At 37.5% G+C, this 14,639-nt stretch overlaps 1 protein-coding gene and 1 long non-coding RNA gene across 3 annotated transcripts in view; one reads left to right on the forward strand and one right to left on the reverse strand.

The window, feature by feature from the left end:
- LAMA2 (laminin subunit alpha 2) overlaps nucleotides 1-12,556 on the forward strand; it is a 308,934-nt gene extending 296,378 nt beyond the window's left edge. Inside the window, exons 57-64 of one of the 2 annotated variants that reach the window (XM_072332884.1) lie at nucleotides 1,280-1,339; nucleotides 3,708-3,820; nucleotides 5,158-5,347; nucleotides 7,193-7,348; nucleotides 9,974-10,127; nucleotides 10,480-10,610; nucleotides 11,207-11,429; nucleotides 12,284-12,556. In XM_072332884.1, coding sequence (XP_072188985.1) covers nucleotides 1,280-1,339; nucleotides 3,708-3,820; nucleotides 5,158-5,347; nucleotides 7,193-7,348; nucleotides 9,974-10,127; nucleotides 10,480-10,610; nucleotides 11,207-11,429; nucleotides 12,284-12,438 — 1,182 coding nt within the window. In that variant the 3' untranslated portion in view covers nucleotides 12,439-12,556. The remainder of the gene's footprint in view (nucleotides 1-1,279; nucleotides 1,340-3,707; nucleotides 3,821-5,157; nucleotides 5,348-7,192; nucleotides 7,349-9,973; nucleotides 10,128-10,479; nucleotides 10,611-11,206; nucleotides 11,430-12,283) is intronic. The other variant, XM_072332883.1, reaches the window with a different exon arrangement.
- The window catches only part of LOC140250263 (uncharacterized), a 30,884-nt gene that overhangs the window by 6,684 nt on the left and 9,561 nt on the right, over nucleotides 1-14,639 (reverse strand). The window lies entirely within an intron of this gene.

A 14,639-nucleotide genomic window follows, 5' to 3' on the forward strand; every position in this document is an offset into this window, starting at 1 on the left:
TGTATCTGGAAAGTCTCTTCCAGCTTAAACAATTCTGTGATTCCATCATACTTACACCTAGCTCTTAGGCCCAGAATTGTAAACACTGTCCTTTTCGTGCTTCAGGACAGCATTGTGATTAACTCCCACGAGGTGGAGTTGTTGTAATACAAGGGCTCTGATGCCTCTCTGCAGTTAAAAGTTAGCAAATATGCAGCATAGTGAGGTTACCATACAAAGATAAGGAACTACACAATGACAAGGTAAAAAGGGTTAGCCAGTCTTAATGATCACTGCTGTAAAAGAGTGCAGTCAAACAAAACAAAGAGCCTGAAATATTTGAGAGGAAAAAAAATATTAAAAAAATTGGAATATTATCTCTTTCTTAAAATGGAAATAGTTTCTGGTGTAGGTGAGTTTTGCATAAAGTATCTAGAACTATGATAACTTGAAATAACATTCAGAGTAAAAATCCAAATAAAACACCATTACCCCACTTTCTCACTTGGTAAAATGAAACCGTTCTAGTGTTCTGAGGACATGAAACTACATTAAATAAAGCAAGCTTCTGGACCATTTTTACATTCATCCAAGTTTTCCAATGTATTTTTCTAGGAAATGTTGTAGCATAGTAATTAACTGGGGTTTAATAATGGGACAAGCACACTTAGACAGAAGCCCAGCCTAGAAATACTGTATATGAAGAATACACAGCAGGGGAAAAAAATAAATAAATTTAAAAAAAAATCATTTCCACTTAAGAGGCCTAAGTGAGTTATCTGTTTTATTTAAGATCTCTTAGAGGTTTGTTTGTTTTTTTTTTTTAAATCTCCACTGTGTATCTCTTTCTGGTTTCAAGCTGTAGCAGGGGAGATTTAGGCTGGACATTAGGAAAAATTACTTCTCAGAAAGGGTGGTCCGGCACTGGAATGGACTGCCCAGGGAGGTGGTGGAGTCACCGACCCTGGGGTGTTCAAGGAACGACTGGATGTTGTGTTGAGAGACATGGTTTAGCAGAAGCTATTGGTAATGGGTGAACGGTTGGACTGGATGATCTTTTAGGTCTTTTCCAACCTTGGTGATTCTATGATTCTCAGTAGGAGGAGTTAAATCCCAAACAAACAAACAAAAAATTAAATACCTCTACTAAAGGCAACATGATTTAGAATTACAAGAGTTGGGAAATACACTGGTCACTACTCTGCTGTTGCTGCTTCCTGCAAGTGCCAAAATGTTTCTCAACTGAGATCAGTGCTTGGGTAACTGCTGCTTCTGCCTCATATTATTCACTGCTTCTCAGGACTCACTTGCTGCTGAAATGAAGAGCGCCGGCATTACACCTGCATTTGACCCCATGACGGTACCTTACAACATTTTTTCCAAGCATTACTTCATTGCTTTATTAACACAGTCCAAGGAGCTGTGAGTGCTGCTTCACTTGTGTTCCCTTTTTCCTACATTCCCTGTGATTACTAATACAGCATTGGTTGTAGAAAATGTGTGACACAGTCCATCAGTGGGCATTTCTGTTCTTCGTTTTCACTGTGATTCACACTCCTTGACTTACCAGCTGAGTACCTGATATCTGAAAGTGCAGCTGAAAAGTTCAGTCTTGAGGCTCTCAGGTAATATAGGAAATTATTGAGCAGCCTCTTTTAAATATAGGACACTTTCAAGCCATTACAGAGAAAACAGAGCCAGGATATTTTAATGTAGGCCAATAATCTATGTTAACTTGGCAGTCTCATGGGGGTTGTAAAGCTGGCTGTCCATAACTAAAATGAAAGCAGAAATAAGCTTCTAAATAAAACCTTCTAAAGAAAACCTAAATTAAACCAGCAAGCACACCCTACTGATGTTTCATCCTTTTACTGGCATTTCTCCATCAACCCGATGGACACTGACTTTTATTGATCAATATTTATCCATAATAAATAGCTATATGCTTGGTAAAATTCCAACCATCGCAGGTGTGTTCAGCATGTTCCCTCACATCTCGCATTTCTGTACACTTCTCCTGCTGAGATGAAGAAAAACTGCACCTTTTGTTGGTGTAGCGGAGCAGCCGCAGGTCCAGGCCAGAGCCGTCACTAACAGAAACCAGCCAAAGAATCAACTGAATGTCAGAATGTGTGCTCTAAACATAAAGTTTCCACAGGAAAGTATATATGAGGTTATTTTTCAATTCTTTCCTGTCACTGTAGTACCAGCAGCTGGTCCCCATCTCTAGATTTTAGCCAGCCCAAATACCACAGAATATACTATTTACAGATACATATATTATCTACTGCTAATGTATCTAATTTGATGCTCACTGGAAGCCTGTTGTCACACATTTCATGACTTACTTTGGCCCTGCTGAATTTTCCTTGTTGCTTTCCCTCCCCCCTCGCACACTGATGTGTCATAATGTGTGGTATTCTTCTCTACAGAGCATTAATTGTGGAAAATTAATTTTAGAAGTTCTCTGCACCATTGTGAAGGTCTTTCTTTATGACACATAAAGCAAAAAATACAACAGTACCAAAAACCTGACTGAAAGGGAAAAAGAAATTTCCCCTTTGCAGCTGAAATCTCAGTGCCTGATGAGTCACTCATGACATTTTCCAAATGTTTCACAGAAAGAGTTCTTTGTCAGTAAAGCACTGCACCTTGTGATTTGCAGGTCCCTGCTGAGTTGGGCTCAAATAAGAGACTGCCACCAACTCCAAATGATATCAGGCACAGTGCTTAAAAACAGAGCATGCAGCTACGAACATTTGTTTGTTTCCCCATAGTATTGTTGTCCTTGTGTTAGATCTTCTAAGCAGTTTCTTCACAATACTCTCAGTGGGAGGCAAAAGCTAGGCATGAGTAGAAGCTGGTAATTACCGCAGTCTCTCATTGCCCCAGGCAGCTGCATCCTAGAGCTTTAGGGCCAGAGATTTAAAGACCTGATGATATTAAAAAGGGGAAATTATACTGGCAGAGGTGTTTTACCTGCTGTTGTTGTATCACTCTAAATTTAATAAAAGTAAAGCAGGCAGGGATGGGGTTCTTCATTTACACACCAGGTAGCATCTGCATTAGATGGTTCAAGAAGTTTAAAAAGTTGTTACTTCTATAAATCAATTAATTGCTTCTGTTGGTGTGAGCCCTTTAGCCACAACAGAGGAAACGTCCTCATATTAAACAAAAAAAAAAAAAAAAAAAAAAAAAAAAAATTGTTAAATATATATATATATATATATATATATATATATATATATATGAAAAAGTGAAGGCTCATTGACATGTGCAAGATCTGTAGATCTCATTACTTTTAAGTTAACTAGACTTGAATTTGACAGGATAACATCTCCTTAAATTTTAAGTCTGACCTTGTTTCTGTAAGATGGCATCCTGTGGTATAAAACTCAGTTATATGAGAGAGGAGTTACACTGAGCCGCCTTGAAATCACTTAAGAATCTTGTAAATACCCACTGATGGCATGAAAGCAGCAATGCTCATATATTACTTTTATTTCCTTTTACAACCAACTTAATGAGCTCTGCTTTTAGAGCAAGTTCCTGTCATACTGCTTTATAATTTTAGCTAGCCTGGGGAGACATCAGCACACCAGAGAAATGCAGGGCTAGTGTCTAGACTGGCAGAAATATTCTGATTCCTGAGCAGCTGGAGGACTTCCAGCCTGTACACATCTGAGATGCAAAATACAAGGTTTGCATGACCATTGTATATTTTGCAGGACTCCTGTGCTGCCGACACAGAACCGAGCGTTTTGGAAGGTGGCAAGCAATTTGGTCTTTCAAGGAACAGCCATATTGCTGTTGCATTTGATGACACCAAAGTGAAAAACAGGTATGTTATTTTGGTAATGAATTTTGATGAAGCAACCTGAAAATAAAATGCCACTTATAAGATTCACAAAAGCTTCTCCCACAGTTATGAGCATGACTAATTTCTTTCATTGCAAAAATGTAAGTAGGATTAAAACACAAAATTTAGGCAATGAGCTGCCCACCTCAATAGCCCTCACTAGAACATTTTAACTTTTCTGTAAATTTTCAGGCACATACATGTCCTAAACTGACTTTAAAAAGAAAAAACAAACAAACAAACAAACAAAAAAAGACAGAAGAATTTAACCAAGTCATATGACCGAGTTCATAGGTCACTTTTTGGAAATGAAGTTTCTTAGTTCAGTAACTTAATTTCTTGCAATAAGCCAACCTTACATTCCCTTTGTTGCAGTAGTTAAGATTAGGCTTGCACAGTAAACAGACAAAATGACATTGTCCTCATAACATACAGCTACATTTCCTCCCCCCCACACTAACAGAAACAAGAGTTCCAAGAGCCTTGTCCAGAAATGCTGATGTTTTCAGCAGGTTTGGCAAGCTATAACTTGTTAAGTATTCACTTTTGCTGTGAAGACACGTTATTATTAAGAAACATGCCATGTTACACCAGTGGGCATTTTCATTGCTGTACTGATTTATAAATCCACCTACCTCCCACTTATTTGTTATCTGTAAAGATACTATACTGTATATTTTATTTATGCTAGTTTTAGAAAACTAGGAAAACAAAAGAAAAATGTAATCCTATGGTCCTTGCACATCTTTTCAAATCAAAATCCAAGCCTGACCAATTTCAGGCAATGATTTGAGATATTTATATAATCAATTACTTCCAGGTAATCAGTGCTTAATATTCCAACTGTAAAGTCTCCTCTCTGTCTCCTTAAAAGCTTTGTAACCTGTCTTCAGGCAGTAGGACTCATTAGACACTCAACATTTGCTGCATGTCTCTACAGCCTTCTCTCTGTGAGCATTTTGTGTCTGAATGATGGGTACTGCCGCTAGAATTTTACAAATGCTGGGATTTTCCAGCAATGACAGCTGCAGCTGAGAAATTGAGAAACTGAATCTCCAAATTCTATGCTAAAGTTGCACTTCTGTATTTCCACAGTAACAGGGCTAGTGAACACTTACATGTCAGGGATCAGATGTGCATGAAATGCAACATACACATGACCAAGTTATTGTGCCTAACCTCTGATGGACAAGTAAAGTGCTCTTGTAAACTCATTTTTACAAGCTATAAAGTTTTGATAGATGAATGCAAAGAGATATTTTCTCTACTCTGAATAACCTTCTCTTTGTCCCTGTCCTCCTGCTTGTTTGATTTTTCAGACTTACAATTGAATTTGAAGTCCGAACAATGGCTGACTCTGGCTTGCTGTTTTATATGGCCCGCATCAACCATGCTGATTTTGCTACTGTTCAGATAAAGAGTGGACTGCCTTACTTCAGCTATGATCTGGGAAGTGGAGACACCAACACAATGATTCCCAATAAAATAAATGATGGCCAGTGGCACAAGGTACTACAGTCTCTAATGCCAAATTACTCTATCTTAAGGAAAAACAAAGCTGAAAGATTTGCTAAAACATAGTCTATACAAACTAAGCCTTCAATTAGACATCTCTGTAGTCTGCAAAATCATGTTTGAATACATCTTTAAAAGCCAGCTGTTTATATGCTGATAATGTCACTGTTTGGACACAATGCGAACAAGAAAAAAAAAATAATAATAATAACATTCAACATGCAACATTAATTCAGTTCATTAGGGAATACATTTTATATTCATGGATGTATTTGGCGGCCTATTTTGTGAATTTATAAGAGGAATCATTTATCAGTATATGCCACAAGTGGTTTTCTGGCGGTAAAGGAAGGAACAATAACACAACTGTGATATTCAGTATTTACTGGGCCAAGGACAACAGATACACAGTATATTTATTAGGTAAAATAAAAGCTTGAAGTTGCCAATAAAGACACAGAAGAAAACAGGTAACTATGTATTTCAGTTACATGCAATAATAGTTATTACATTCTGAACAGATGTTGGTATAGTCACTGTCCACAATTCTATCACCAAACAAGAGTAAATCTAATTACACTTGGGTAAGAGCTTGATTTGGTCTTACCACACTCTTTTCAGTCATCCTTGGTCCCTCTCTGCTTCATTCTCATCTGTACCATAGGAGTTTTATTTTCATAGGATTTTTATTCAGGACCTTTTTGATGCTAGCAGACATTCTAAATGTAACATAGATTCATAAGGGGAAAAAATAAAGTTTTAGTCATTAATTAATGAGCTTTACCTACTGCCTTAGAAGCCTGGCAGTGAACTAACACTCCTTCCTGCTATGACCTTCTATAAATACAGAACAAACGTGTTTTGCCCTTTTAGCCTTATTTTCTCTATATTCTAAACATACTATCAGGAGTACCTATTTCTTAATTCAAGGCTATCCTTGTTGGGCATGCAATTTGACACCCTGTGAGGGATGAAACCTTGTAGTGAATGTCATTTTTATAGAAAAGAACAGAGACAAATCTAAATTCAGAACACCGAAAAAGCAAAAGAAAATCCATTTTGGAGGGCTATGGGAAAGGCAGTCTCTTTAATAAATGACCACACTTACTGTTTTTTAAGACAGGAGGAAAAAAAACCTCTTGAAATAGTTTAGGAAGAAATGTTTCCATCAGATCTACTGTCTCTGGACAGAAATTAGCCTTCAGTTGTTGGGACAGAACCTGATCAGCTTTGTTGGGACAGAACCTGATCAGCTTTGCAGCATCTGCATGTCTTCAGTACAGTTCACAGCCCATTTCTCTGAACAGAAGTTGTACAAACACAGCTGGTACTACTTCAGCCTGAACTATCATTTGAGGTACACTCAAACTAAAGGAATCATGATCTAAGTAATATCCTGATCATGCTGTAACAAAACTTGTTTAAAAAATGATAGCAACATGATAAAAGCAACATGTGCTTTTATCATTCAACATTTGCTGGCTTTAGTACTTACCATTACTATCTGATTCTAGGAAAAAGAATATTGTAGTGTGCCTATGGTAGCAGTAATGTAGCTTTCAAAAGGAATCCCACATCTTCTCAGTAACTCTAATAAATAATACTCACGATGTCTCTTGGACCATGTCTAATTAAAAGGCAGCCCTTTGTTTGCACAAAACCTTATACAGGAGCTCTGTTCCATGGACTCTATCCATAACTGCTACTCAAGCACTTCTGCTAACCACTACTTTCTCAGTTATTGTTATAAATTTTGTAATGAGTCCAACAGTCCAATCTGGAAACTCTTTGTTATAATGGCATTGTCTGTAATTGTATTACATTTGTGCTTCTTTTTAGATAAAAGTCATTCGAACCAAGCAAGAGGGAAACCTCATTGTAGATGGAGTTTCAAACAGGACTGTTAGCCCAAAAAAGGCAGATATATTGGATGTTGTGGGAATGCTCTACGTTGGAGGGCTGCCTGTAAACTACACAACAAGAAGAATTGGTCCGGTAAGTAAGTTTAAGTATCCTACACTACTTAAGCATGTCTTGACCAGTACCTATGCCTTCCCAGTTTTGTTTTTCCAAAGACAGCTCAAGAAATCAAGAATTTTGATAAAGTAGATATACTACCTTCTGTGTGTGGAAGGACTGGACTTCAAATACAGTTAATGCAAAGAACCAGTAATAGCAAACAGTTTTTGTTATAGAAAAGTAAATTGGTAACTTGATCCAAGTAGCTACTTGGATCACTACAGAGCCAGAGAATAAGATCCTGGATGCTACTAGCCTTTTCTTTTGGGCATAATTCATCTAGCACTAAGCACCAGTAAATAGTGAAAGCATCTCCTAAGAGAAGCAGCAGAATCCAAAACTATCTTAAATAAAGTATCAAGTAGGACTGCTGCTTACTGTATTAGTTGGGTTTTTGTTGTTCTTACTAACCCAGGCAAGAAGACATTTTGAAGTAGACCATGAAAACTGTTGTCCTCAAATGTACTTATTTATCACTGTTTCAGTTTAAATTCCCAGCTTCCTTGCTGACACAAAAGATATCTTCGTAAACAGATAGCCCAGAATAGTCAAGCACCATTTTGGCTTAAACACAGTAGGATTAAATAGGAAGTGTTCCCTCACCAAGACCATGTGGATTTATGTAAACACATCTGAGGCATGAAGAACAAAAACATACATAGCTACCCTAAAGTATAATTCCTAGTATTATCAAATTACTTTCTTTTAAATACAACTGAAATTTACAAATAATAATCTAAGGAGAAAGGTAACACTAAATCCTTACCTATTGGTCTTTGTCAGAAGTAATAGAGGGAACCCAAGCAAATAAATGGCTCAGTCTGGCAATAAAAATCTTGTCAGATTCTGACAGTCTTAAGTGCTTTGGGATTTAATGAAGCTGTGACTTCAAATGTCATTCACAGAAGATAAAAATCATTGCCTGCCATACAGTGATTCTCAGTAAAATACATCTTATGATGTATTAATAGAATATTGTGTTGTAGGCTTCACATAAAGTCTCTGAAGCAAAGTTGAAAGCATGTAGTATCTTACTTAGGGCTTTCTGCTAAACAGACATCAACCTCTTTAGACATTAGTCTAGTACATACCAGTAGGTGGGATGGCTTCCTCTTCAGTGCAGAGGAATGAAACCTACTTGTTTGGCTCCAGAGGAAGTCACATTTTTAGCACTTAAAATTCAGCATTTTTCTGAATTATAAACAACCTGTTATATTAAAATGTAACCAGATTTGCTTTTCTATATGGAAACTCAGGTTCTTCAGTACAGAATGTTAACAAGTTGTCCACAAATCTTGCATTTGTATGATTGATTTTCAAGGTGAAGATGGCAAGTTTTGTTTTGTAGTATGAGGTTTTTAGTAACAAAATATAGATTTGGAGATGATTTTCATCTAGAAATTAGAAAAAGGCCTAATGAAAAATCTGAAAGAAAGCATTACTTGGATCAGAACTGAATATATTCACTGATATTTTATACAAATTTAGTGAACATTTCATACAGGTTTATTTAATAGTAATAAGCAATATAATGCCACGTTACATGTAGCGGGTTGTGTGAAGAGTCAAGACTTCCCTCCTTTCTGCATTCATACATATTTTTTCACAGAATTTTACTTGCTGATTTTTGTTTTCCTCCTTCCTACTACTTTACTTATAATGTGTTACTTTTCTTCTTAAAGTACTTATTTATCATTTTCCTCTCTCCCACTATTATCAGGAATAAACTTTCCTGACCCTAAGTCAGGCCTTTGTCTGAAGCTGAGAACCAAGATGCAGCTCCTGCAGAGCTAGGGAAGGAGAGCTGTGGGAAGTGCCAGAGGTGCCACTGGAACAGCACCTGGGCAGCCCCTCAGCCCTACCCTCAGCCAAGACCTCACTCATTCACACCATCAGCTTCAGTGGGCACACACCACCACCCACGGTCACAGAATTGTGCCAAATCCTGCTCTCTGACTGATAGTGTGGCCATTATCAGTGTGGTCACTAGCTCTAAAGAATATCATGTGTAGAATTATGTATGACCAACAACCTTTACACGAGAGCTTGGTTCATTTTTTGCAGGTGCCTACACTAATTATTAACTCAGTTCTATCATGCAACAGTAGGCTTACAGTAATGTGATTAAAAGGGAGGGGAAAAAAGTTAAAAATAAATAAATAAATAAAAATAACCACCCTCATAAAACTACCAGCAGCCCAGAGAGCTATATCCAATATCTTTGTCTACTTAAAAATGCCATAACCTAGTCAATTAAAAAGGTAAAGTACAGGACATTAAATTCCTGCACTGCTGATGTAATTTGCTATGTTTCATTATGCAGTGTATTATTTTACGTTCCCTCCATTAAGCCAAATAGATGTGAGTCAGATCACATCTCTGGAAAGTAATGTTATTCATCCTCCATGCAACTGAGATTAGATTCCAATTACAGTCAGATATTAAGGATTAGCCACGTAAAATTCAAGTTTCATTCAACTCCATAAATTCAGAAGAGAAGCAGAGGAAAAGTAGTTTATGATGACAACATTTAGGCCTTTATGCTGAGCATTTCAGCTTGCTTTGCTCTGTTATGAATTTTGTTTGAAATGTGGTATGCAGGTCACCTATAGCATTGATGGCTGCATCAGAAATTTTAAGATGACAGAATCACCGATTGACCTGGATAACCCAACTTCAAGCTTCAGTGTTGGTAAATGCTTTGTTGCTGCTCAGAAAGGAACGTACTTCGATGGAACAGGCTTTGCCAAAACAGGTAACAGTAATTTTGCTGACAGGGCAAGAACAAAGGAAAAAGAGAAGCTGTTTTCCAAACGTTCTGTGCTGTTGCCTGGAAGCAAGGCAAGACCAGTACTAGAAAAAACTCACTTAAAACATTCAATTATCTTGCCTAGAGATAGAACACATGACTTTCTAAGCAAGGGCTCAGACTCAGTACAGCCACCATTATCATTTCTTACACTGATTTCACATGAAATGGAGTACCTTAATAATGCTACATTATGGAGGGTAACTATCTTGCATTACTCCAGCAACACACTGTGTAATTATTAGGAATAATGTAAATGAATGCTTCACTTCTCTATACCTTCCCTTTTTTCTCCAAGTTGGTGCATACAAGGTGGGAACAGATCTGCTTGTGGAATTTGAATTCCGCACAGCACGAATGAATGGTGTGCTTCTAGGAGTCAGCAGCCAGAAAATGGATGGACTTGGCATCGAATTAGTGGATGGAAAAGTGAGTAGCCAGTCAGTCTTGAATCTATATAATGGCTCTTGGAGCATATTTAATTTAAATGCATGCTTACTACTCCAATCTCAAGATATATCTGTCAGTATCAGGATTGCCTTACTTGCTCGACTTGCCACTTCCTATACATTCAGAGTTTCTACAAACTTTTTCTAAAAGATTCTGTAGCACTTGAGTTTACTAAAACTGCAACATCAATACTTAAGTTAGTAAAAATGTGAAAAGCTTTGAGGAAAAGCATTTTCATCAATCATGCTAGTTTCTTATGCATTTTTTGCATAAGTCAGTATTCCCTTCTCTAAAGATAACTATTTAGAGAGGGGACTCAGAAACTAAGGGAAAAATGAGGAAATGGATGAACTATGCAACAATTTTGCACTTTTCTACTCACATTTATCTGAGTGACATAATGCAGAGCCTCCCTGAGCCTATGAAGGACATTAATCCATACTTAAGTTTTGATTTAGGAACAGATCCTATGTGTATAATCCAAGCGTGTTGATTTAAAATACACAGAAATGCAACAGAAATAAGAACTGTATAACAATTTTGAGAACTAGCTCACTTTCACATCCTGATTTCAGGTGATGTTTCACGTTGACAATGGTGCAGGCCGATTCTCTGCTGTCTACGAGCCTGATGCACCAGCCAGCTTGTGTGATGGGCAGTGGCACAAGGTTGTTGCAAACAAGATCAAACACCGTTTGGAGCTGACTGTGGATGACAGACAGGTGAATGGTAACAGCCCAAACAGGGCCTCGACCTCAGCAGACACTAATGACCCCGTCTTTGTAGGAGGATATCCCGGTAAGCATTCAGTGCACAAGTAACGCTTTACTTCATGCTCTGGGAACTGTGTCTTGATAATATCTTAAATGCAATTAGGACTAGCACACTAAAGCTGATGGATAAAAGCACCCACATTTGTATCACTTGGCTTGAAAATTGTTTCTGCATCCAGCTCCATTTCAAAATAAGTTCTGTATCCCTAAGGGATTCTCACCAATCTGCCTGCACTGTCTCAAATGGAGATACGGTCACAAAAGAGCAAGGATACTTTCTGCCTTCTCCCACAATGCACATGGCCTCCCACTTCTCCCAGTTGGTACCTTCTTGTTCATCAAGTAGTAGTAGTATTTGAAAATTTCAATGTACTGGAAGAATAACACTGAAATAGCAAGGCACTGCATATATCAGTCTGCGAAATTTAAGGAATTGGAAAATGTACAACAGCCTGTACAGAGAGATGCAAGATCATCATCTCTTTCCGATAAATATCTTTGCTGTAGAGTCAAGTGATTTTTTAAAAGATACTAATCAAAATTTGCTGCTTAGTAGTCTGAAAGTGTTGAGAGAACTTTCTTCGAGCAGAAGAAATTGAATAGAATTCCAAACCGGGCTGAGCTCTGCAATCACCTTCATCTACCACTATGTTGTTAATGAATGCTTGTTCATCTGTTCATAGACAACCAATCTTACCTGATAGCAGTTTGCTTTCTGAAAGCACAGTTAAAATGCTTGCAAATTGTCAATTCTCTTGTATTTATCATTATGTTTCCCTCCAGTTTGTAAACAAAACAAACAAAAAAGAATTAAAAACCTGAAGTACCAACTCAAACTTATATAATCCCTTTTGCTTTTTTATTTTTTCCCTCCCTCAGATGGCGTGACTCAGTTTGGATTGACCACTAATATTCGTTTCAAAGGATGCATTCGAACTCTGAAGCTCACCAAGGGTACTGCCAAACCTCAAGAGATTAACTTCAGCAAAGCTCTGGAGCTGAAGGGTGTTCATGTGTCATGCCCTGCAAGCTAACCGTCATTCAGCTCATATGGGCCTGTTCATATAAGCATTTCAGATTAAAAACATAAAACCAACAAACAAAAAAAACTATATATACATTGCATTCATAATAAAATGTCTCCATGCAAGTATGTGAGTTGTGTTTGTGGTACATTCAAGTGGCTTTTTCAGGGTACCTAGAGAACATAATTAATCTTCTCCCTGCCTTTTTATTAAGGGAGTGGGAAAAAACATCTTGCTTTAGTCTCCCCCTCCCTTTCCTTGTAGTCTGAAATGGATATATTTCAGCATACATGTGCTGAACAAGATCACCTATTAAGCAGGTGTTGCTTGCTGTGGTGCTTACATTCCTTTACCAGCCTGAGGATAATGCACGTGTACTTATTCACACCTCTTTCCTTCATTTTTAAAGTGGGTATTTACCTTGTTTCAAAAAAGCTTGCTTTGGTCACTTCCAGCAGTTTTCAGAAGTAAGTTTTATGTGGCTGCTGTTACACTACGGTCAGGGAAGGAAAATATTTCTTCCTGCTTGGTTTATTTGACATCACTACAAACAACACATTATATCTAAAATTACTGCTGCATTATTTGAACACTGGACTTAAGAGAGTAGAATCAGGTTCTACTCGTATACCTGGAGAGATGGTTTAAAATGGTCTGTAATTTAAAAAAATGTTGATATCACCTCCCTGCAACTACGCAATCTTAAAGTTACACATAGCACACTTCACAATCCCAGTTCATAAAGGACGGCAAGAACTGACACTACTGCATTAGAACAGAATGGAGATGAAGCTGGAAAACCCCAGAAAGCACTGCATGGCACACGATCCTAATCTTTGCTACCATAGATTTAATCAAACCCTTCCTAAACAAACAGTTGGTTAGATTCTAATGCTTGATGTTGTCAGTTTGTGAAGTATTCTGAATGCAGTAGCCAACCCAGATCTTCCTGAAATAAAATTTAGAATGTTCTGCAAACAGCATTTTAAGCATCAAGTGGAAGAGAGAACTTGCTTCTCTGATTCACGCTGAAATGCCAAATTCTGGTGATTCTCCATCAGTGCTCAGTGTGTTTTATAAGATCAGGAAATAATCACTAAATCATCTATTTATTTATTTTTTTCTATGGATTTTTTTTTTCTATGGATTTTTTCATATTATCAAGCTTGACTTTTGCAAAGCTGGCGTTGGGACATTCAGAGAACAGGACACCAACCTGTGTGAGCTACTGTAGGGTACCCAGTTCAGCAGGGGGGCTGAATTCAATAGTCTCTTGAGGTCCCTTCCAACTCCTGCATCTCAAAGAAAAATAGCTATTTTTTGGGAAGCCCTGAATTGATTTCTGCGGGCATTCCAGTTTTCAATTGCAACTGGTCTTTCAATGTTAATAAACAGTTAATGGCCAAGCAATGTTATGCATGTTCGAAGTGTAAAGCATTCATTCATGCATTTATTTTATCCTGTGTTACCTGTATTTTCCTTCTCCTATCCATGTAATATTTCAGGATAGTTTGAGAAGCTTAATAGTCTATAAGATTTCAAATACAGTTGAATACTTACAGAATTCATGAAAAAATATGAACCCAAAAACTCATCTGCAGACTGTTTTCTGATGTTAACATGAATTCCATACAAAGCCAGAACCAGCCAAGCCATTTTGCCCATTACACCCACAGGCATTTGCTAGGTTCAAGACATTTTCCCCTGCTCTCATTTTTCTATTCAGCACATTGAATTCCTTTTAACATAAGCTTGCTTGCAAATTCTTATATTTTTTAAGACTTCAGAGGCAAGAGAAATTGAGACAACTGAGACAAGAATGCCAGAAGTCAGTTCTACACCCTCCCTCAGAGGCAGAGAACTGCAACTGGCCTGCTCAGACATATGTCAGCAATGGTCTGTCACAAAGACAGATTTGCCTTAGAAACAAATGCTGGGGTTTCTGCATAAAAGAAATTGAAAAAAATGAGACTTTTATATTCTGTGCTCTACTGAATTATTTCTTCCTTGCATGGCCTTGGAGGAATGTGTGGGAGAGGAACAAAACAATGAAATGATGTACATTACTACATTTCTTAAACATCAGAGGGGGAAAATAAATAAATAAATAAATAAATCAACCAACTGCTGTTCTTTGCTAAAGGAAATAAATTCAGTAGGTTGAAACAACCGCTACTTTAGTAAATGGACAAGTTAAAAGCAAATTGTAA

Source organism: Excalfactoria chinensis, chromosome 3, assembly GCF_039878825.1.
Source record: "Excalfactoria chinensis isolate bCotChi1 chromosome 3, bCotChi1.hap2, whole genome shotgun sequence".
NCBI lineage: Eukaryota > Metazoa > Chordata > Aves > Galliformes > Phasianidae > Excalfactoria > Excalfactoria chinensis.